This window comes from Tyto alba, unplaced genomic scaffold (genome assembly GCF_018691265.1).
Source record: "Tyto alba isolate M040663 unplaced genomic scaffold, T.alba_DEE_v4.0 Super-Scaffold_28, whole genome shotgun sequence".
NCBI lineage: Eukaryota > Metazoa > Chordata > Aves > Strigiformes > Tytonidae > Tyto > Tyto alba.
In genome coordinates, this window is record NW_024881302.1 from 18,016,035 (window position 1) to 18,023,379 (window position 7,345).

At 46.8% G+C, this 7,345-nt stretch overlaps 1 protein-coding gene across 9 annotated transcripts in view; it reads left to right on the top strand.

Moving 5' to 3' along the window:
* LOC104360128 (ubinuclein-1) overlaps positions 1–6,790 on the top strand; it is a 26,495-nt gene extending 19,705 nt beyond the window's left edge. For 5 of the 9 annotated variants that reach the window (XM_042798665.1, XM_042798670.1, XM_042798671.1 and 2 more), the window contains 3 exons: positions 1,140–1,392; positions 1,712–1,801; positions 2,336–4,338. In XM_042798665.1, coding sequence (XP_042654599.1) covers positions 1,140–1,392; positions 1,712–1,801; positions 2,336–2,442 — 450 coding nt within the window. In that variant the 3' untranslated portion in view covers positions 2,443–4,338. The other 4 variants (XM_042798667.1, XM_042798668.1, XM_042798669.1 and 1 more) reach the window with 2 other exon arrangements.
* The last annotated feature ends 555 nt before the right edge of the window (positions 6,791–7,345 follow it).

A 7,345-nucleotide genomic window follows, 5' to 3' on the forward strand; every position in this document is an offset into this window, starting at 1 on the left:
TGCTTATACCCGCCTTCTTTTGTGGCACGTGGAATGAGCAGGGCAATTAAACGAGTATATTTAAATGGGCCTGAAAATCATGTGCTGCTCAGCTCGTCTACCTTGTCTGTTACTGAGATAACGAGCTGAAAAGCATTCCCTAGCGGTGTCTCTCTCTGTGGGAGAGATCTCAAATAACTTGGGTGCAGGGGTGCACCAAACCTTGGTGCTTTGAGTGGTCAGCAGTGATACGCTGCCAAAAGTCAGTAGGAAGCGTCCTCCCGGGAACTTGCAGGCAATGTGTAAGCTTTTCCTCTGCCTAATGGAGGCACAGTTCCAGAGTAAGGAAACAACAGAGTGAAGTCCAGTGCGGTCACAGGCAGAAGAGCATAGTGTCCAGCAGTGGGGCTGCCAGTGTCCTGGTGTCGTGGGTTAAACCCGGCCGGCAGCCAAACACCACGCAGCAGCTTGCTCGCCCTCCCCTGCCCAGGGGGTGGGGGAGACGATTGGAGGGGGAAAGGTAAGGAGACTCGTAGGTTGAGATAAGAACAATTTAATAGTTAAGGTTAAAAACAAAATAAAAAGTAATAATAGAAAATCCGAATGAGTAATGCACAGTGTGATTGCTCACCACCCGCTGACCGATGCCCAGCCTGATCCCAGCGAAGAGACGATCCAAAGCCACAATCCTGGAAGTAAGAGGGCGAGCTTCCTGGCCAGCCCTCATCTATATACTGTACCGAGCATGACGTTATATGATGTGGAATATTCCACTGGCCAGTTTGGGTCTGTTGCTCTGGCTGTGCTCCCCCCAGCTTCCTATGCACCTGTGCACGAGCAGGATGTGGGAGGTTGAAGTCCTGGATTTCTTAGCAACAACTGGAAACAGTATATTATCAACATTCTTCTTGTATCAAATCCCATACTGAATCTAAAACTATTCTAGCTACTACGACAAAAAATAACCATCCCAGCTGAAACCAGGACAGCTGGGCACCTCTGGGTGGCCTCAAGAGTTGGCAGCTCTCGGGCCCTGGCTGGCAGGATGCTTCTTGCAAGGAGGAATTCTTCACTGCTCCATGTTTTGCAGTTTTTCCAGTATGAATGATGCTATGCCTTGTATTTCCTACTGCTGACTGACCTTTTCTCTTGCTTTTCAGAAAGGAACTAGTGGAGCTGTGCTGTTAACGAGCTCTTCTTCCTTAAGTGTACTGGCTCCATCCTACAAGTCCAGCAATCCAAAGCTGCCAGCTGCCCTGAGCTCCACCCCGTTAGGTATTATCTCTCCTATTCATTCCTTCCCTCTTCATGTCATCTCCTTCAGTTCAGACTCCTCCCCAAAAGCAGGAGTATCAAAGGATGCAATAGTTACGGGACCCGCTCCAGGAACTTTCCACCATGGCCTTGGCCACAGTGAGTATCCTCCCGGTCACGCACGTGTGTGTTACTCGTGCCTGTGCTGTCAGTAACAAGAATGCCAGTGCTCTGCTGTGTTAACCCATTGCAGACCAACCCATCTCTCTTGCTGTTGCTTCGTGCTGTAGTTCATGCTTTTATATCTCCAGCAGTTGCATTTGGAGAACCTTGGGCACATCCTTATAGCCAGTCCAGAAGTCCCAATAGCTGGAAAGCTGAGCTATAGGCTAGCTGCTGCAGCTCCTCTGCTCGTTTCTGTCTTGGTTGTATATTTGTTCCTCTTTTTCCCCTCTCCTTTCTTTGTTTTTCTCTCTAGGTCTTCTAGCTGGCTTGCACTCCAGCCCCCACCATGCAGCGCCACTCCCACATTCTGCCCTGTCCACTCATTTACCGCAAAGTTTGCCAGGTAACTTGTCAGATGGTCGTGTTTGTCTTCTGCCTCGTGAGTCATCCTGTATCTCAGCAGATACTTCCTCTAGGGGTGAAAGCAAAGTGGTTGTCCACGTTGTCTGACCAGTGCAGTGGTTGCTAAAGCCCACGGCCTCCCCGAGGTGCAAAGCGAGGCGTAGCCCTCTGTGTCCGTGGCTGTTTAGTTAGCCAGGGCAAATTTGGGCGTTTCTGGAATGATGAGCCCTCGGTGCTTATAGCGAGCGTTGGTTCCTGGAGGTACTCGGCTTTGCTGCTTGTGTCGTGGTGAAGAATTACCCTGCCCAGGATTAAAGCTGTGCATGTTTATGCACAAGCCTGCCAGGACTGCCCAGGAATGAATATTTTGGCTCTGTGGAATTTTGTTACTGGTGACCTATATAAAATGTGTCAGACCAGAATGTCTTGTGTCTGTGCACTGAGCTAATTGCCCGCATCTCCTTTGCGACAAGTTTGTAGTGTAAATGGAGACTGCTTTACTTGGTGTTGACAACGTGATGATTTTGCTGTTAAGCCTGTTCCTGCCCCAGTTTGATGCCTGCAGAAGCAATGCATAAAACAAGAGATTTCCGAAGACCGCCTTCTCTGCTTATAAATGGAGTCTTGCCTGGTGGGTCGTGAGCATGTGTGAATATGTAGTGCTGTGGAGGAAGGAGAGAAGTAAAGGAGATCCATGCAGCATTCAGAAAATTGAAATGCAAGGCCAGCAGTTCAGGTTTTATCTGCTTCAGGGAGTTGCTTATCCCATTGGTAATTGCTATTTCTGCTTTCTTGGACAAGTGTTCTTTAGTACTTCAGTGCAGTTCAGTGCTACTGTCTTAGTACCTGCTCCTGCTGTGATTGTCTGCCTGGGCAACGTGAGCCTGATTTAGGAGTGGATGTGCTAGCCTAGTGTGAGACCGAGGCTGTTAGATGTGTGGATAACCTGCTGGAATTAATGTGGCCTCCCATAGCAGTCATGGGGTAAAATGCCCTTGACTGCTGAGCACAGGGCTTGTTTGCTATAGAGGGGAGAGTGCTGTGCTGTGGTGAAAATATGAAGAATTTGTTGTCTTCGCTTCTTTTGCTGAAGTTTTTCTGAGGAAGGTTGTTACGTCACTCCAATGCGGTGGAGCAGGCGAAGGTACTAGCAGCAACCACTGGTGTGACAGACCCTTCCTTCCTGTTTGTAAATTCACAGTTACAGGAGAGTGTGATGATTGATTTTGGTTTGAACGTGGGATGTGGAAAGTATTTTGTGTCACAGAGGAGTTCTCTGTCCTGTTAGTTGAGGGAATTTACTTTACTGTTACTTATAAAGCTTATAACAAAAGAATCGTTTGGTGAACTGCTGCTCTTAAGCAGGAGATGGTGCCAGAAGCTGTGAGTAGAGTAAAAGTAACTAGGAGTAAGTGAGGAAAAACTGACCATTGAGGGCAGCTTCAGCAGGGACGCACATTCTCACTCGGTGTTTTCACACAGAGATTGGAGACTGAGCTTAGTTCTGTCATCTCCGGGAATGTTACTGGTTGTGGTGCTTTGTAGAACACAGTAGATATTTAAGTGACCACCATAACCTTAAAACTTATTAATTTGTTTTGTGGTTGGCTGTACGAGCAGATGGCCGTAACTGCGTTGCTCTGTCTGAAAGCTGTGAGGACTCTGGTGTGTTGGGAGGCTGCTACAAACGCAAGGAAATGTCGATGTCTTAAAAGGAAGTGCTTATACTGGCGTTCATCAAAAAGCATTTGAGCAAGGAGCATCCAGTGCTTGCTTGTGTGCTGTCACTGCTACATTTGTTGGTGGAGGCATCTGCGTGCTGGTGCTGTGGCGATGGTTCTGACTGCTCGCTGTAGAAATGTGACGTGCTGGGGCTGAGCTCTTGCATGGAAAGAGCTGCCCTTGTCCTGGAGAAGAAGCTGTTGCTACACTGCTCAGTGCCTCTGCTGCTTAACTGCACATCTCAGTACATCCATTTGTTCATCGTAGTCTGATGGTAGTTTTAATTGCTCCTGGAAGACTTCTGCTTCCTTAAACGTCCTTTTTCTCTCTTCAGTGCATTTTCTCTTTTCCCTTCACACTTGTTCCTTTCTGTTGCTTCAGTGATTAGATTCCTGTTGCTATCAGTGGGCACCTAAAGCCTTCATTACAACGGCAAAGGTGTACTAATGGTGTTATTTCAAATGACCTTTAGATGCAAGGCAGCCAGTACCATATATTTCTAGTTTCCTAGATGGGAGACAGGGTAGGGTGGCTTTTAGAGAAGGGCATAGGCTAGCTAGTCACAGCATCCTGAATCTATGCTGCGGCGCTTTTGCTGGGAGGCCACAGGAGACCCTCAGTGTTTCCCATGTCCCGTACTCAGGGACAAGATGCAAGCAGTTGTGAGATGTCTCCAAGCACGTCCTCGCACCCCCTTGATTGCTTGGTGCTGGAAGGGAAAAGTAGGTCTTTCTGTGCAGAGAGATTTGGCTGCCCCAGCTACACGCAGCTCCCTGGAGCTGATGCTGAACCCCCTTCCCACTTGGTTTTATTTTCTTCCAGATGCTTCTCAGCTTCACGGCAAAGGGTCCAATGCACAGCAGCGCAAGTTGTGACGTCTGCAAGGAGGGGAGCTAGAGCACACATAGGATAAAACCAAGAGGAACAGGTCATGAACTTTGGATACCGGCTGTGTCTTTTTTTTTTTTTTTCTTCCCCTATTTTTCTTTGCTCGTGACAACTGGAGAGACTGAACCACAATGAGGAACTCATTGGTGCGTTTGTTCAGAGGCTTTCAGAGCTAAGCCCCACACAAAGGGCCACCTTGAGCCATGCCCTAATGAGAGAAGCATTTTGTAGCACTGTTTTATTGCTGCTGCCCTTCACGCATTCCCTGGCACTGGCAGGAGCTAGAACTCGCAGGGAGACTCGGGCGGCTTGGCTTTCTTGCGGTGGATTCCCACCCACCTGTGTCTGTATCTGCCAAGTACCTCCAAGTCGAGTCACCTCCTTGGTCTCCCAGTGGAGGGTATGAAAGGTGCTTCTTTCTTCTGCTTTGGTTTTACTTGGATAATTCTAGCACTGCCAGTGCTTTCTGAAGACATTTGACTAACTTTTCAATTGTACTATATGACTGTGCTACAGTTAATTGAAGGACTTAACATTTCCTGTGTGGTGAATCTAACGAACCACCTGATGTTCCCCTCTGGAGGAGAAGGAAGACTCTTTAGAGAGACACTTTTAGATGCAGTCATTGACTTTAAGAAGTCTACTTCTTTTGGGTTAGGGATTTTTTTTTTCCTCCAAAGGGATGCTTTTTTCGTGTTCAGTTTTACCCTCATTACCATCGAACGCATTGGATTGAATGGGACACTTCTCAGCATGTCACACGTATAGGAAGACATAATTCCAGTGCCTTTTATGGTGGAGCAAGAATGGACTAGTGACACACATTTCAGCCCTATTTTGTGTGCTCCTCAACCCTTTTTTAATCATTCTGTATTTAAAATGTATTCTGTTTTATTTAATAGAGCTTTTTATGGTTGCACATCAAAAAAAAAAAAAAAAAAAAGCTGCACTGTCTGGACTTCAATGGTGTCTTGGTGACTGCGAACACAGTACCAAATCCAGCAAGAGCACCAGTTCTTATCCAAGTTTGTGCAAGCGGGTTCCAGACCCTCCCCTAAAGCCATTCTTTCCTAGGGTCGTCAGTTATGATCTCTTTGGTGGGCAGAGGGAATGATCTAGATAACCAAGGTCACTATTAGTCAAATGAATTCCAGAGAATAATGTTGCTCTCCTCAATGATTTCTGCACTAGGATCACGTGCTTGTCACAGCTGCAGGAAACGGGGACCCTCTAGAATTGGGGTGTGTCTGTAATTTTTTTAACTCTTAGATCCTAAATACTGCTCCTGAGCACACCCTTTCCATCTGTGCATAGCTAAGGGCAGGCTGTGGTGCCAGCCGAGCTTTGTGGGTTTTGATTTTCTGCTCTTCCCCCAGCCTGCCTTTTCTCAGGCCCCCACAGCCACATCTGAATCGTGCAGTAGTAGTGCTGATCCGCATAGACTTTCCTGGTATTTCAAGCAAAAGCTTGCAGCCTTCCTTCTTCAGCTTTGTGGAAGGATGCTGACACTGAGTATACCAGCAAATATCTGCTTTAGTTTTCCCCATTTTTGGTAAGATCCAAGATGGACTGTTTTCAATTTGAGCTGCTACATAATTTCCCAAGATCAGTGCGTTGTTTGTGGTTTTAAAAAAAAAAAAAAAAAAATGCAGCTCAGATTTAAAATTTGTTTACAGAAAATACCTAGGTTGTAGCAAAAGAGCCAAAGACAGAACTTGTGTTATTAAAACGAAGCACAGCAGTTACTGATGGACTCTGAGCAGTGGATGTCGCATGGTTCCCGTTGAAGGCCTAATCCTGAGAGGTACTTTGCACCTTCAACTTCCCATGGTAGCTGAAAGAGCGTTCAAACACCTGGCAGGATAGGGACTCAGCGAGTGACTCGAGGTACTGGTTCTACTCCCTCTCTTTGCTTTCACTTGAATGCTTCTGCTGGGAAGCACCCGTGTGCGTGGCCAGAGCAGAATGCCCTCCTTCTAGGAATTTAGCGAAGCCTCTTGCCTCAGGGAAATGTTTATTTGGTGGAAATTCTGTGGGATATTTTTTTTTCTTTACATGCTATAATGAATGAGTGAATGGTATGGAGCAGAGTCGCAGCAAGGCAGAACCACGCAGAGACCCGGCAGCTGGTGGGGGAGCCAGGAGTCTGGCATCTCTGCCTTGACGAGGCAACTTGCAACGCTTTCGTGACGGTGTGGGGAGGCGAGGCTCCCATGGCACTTACTTAGTATGGCAGTTCCTTTCGGGTGTGCGAGCTGCGGTTTGCTATTATGTTTTTTTCGTGTGTGTTGGGACTGTCTTGCTGAAGATGGTGGGGATGGTATGAAAACTGTTAATCTTGTACAGAACAACTGAATAAATTGTTTCAAAGTTTCCAAAATGCTTTTTTCCATCTCCTTACCTCTAGTTTCATGACTCTGTTTTCAAGAATTTGTGTTTCAGCTTGGATGATCGTTTCCTGATCATCTGTTTCTTCAGTAAGTGATGAATTATTTACTGTTTTAACTAAACTCTCTTACGTGGTAAGTAAATTACAGCTCTGTTTCTAGCCGTTGTGGTGTTAGCACTGCATATTCTCATTCAGTGTGCTCCTGCTGATGCTTGAAGTTGACGTCTGTTGGAAAGACCGTGGGGTTCAGACCCTGGAGCAACGGTGTGATCCTGCGCGATCCTTTCATTCCCAAAGGTAAAATAATGGTGTTAATCCCCAAAGCCGGGATGGATATGCAGTGAATGCTTATGGCTTCTTTTGTTGATGGCAGAATTTACTGGGGTTCAGGTATTAGCCAAAATTTGGGAAAAAGGAAACGAGCATGCTCTAGATGTGGAAGCCCCTGGTACCATCCCAGTGTAATTCCCTCTGCCTGCAGCTGCAGTCCCATTTGTTAGTGCAGTTCACTCCCACCTAACGCTGCTAATTGGTCCCAGCTCTAAT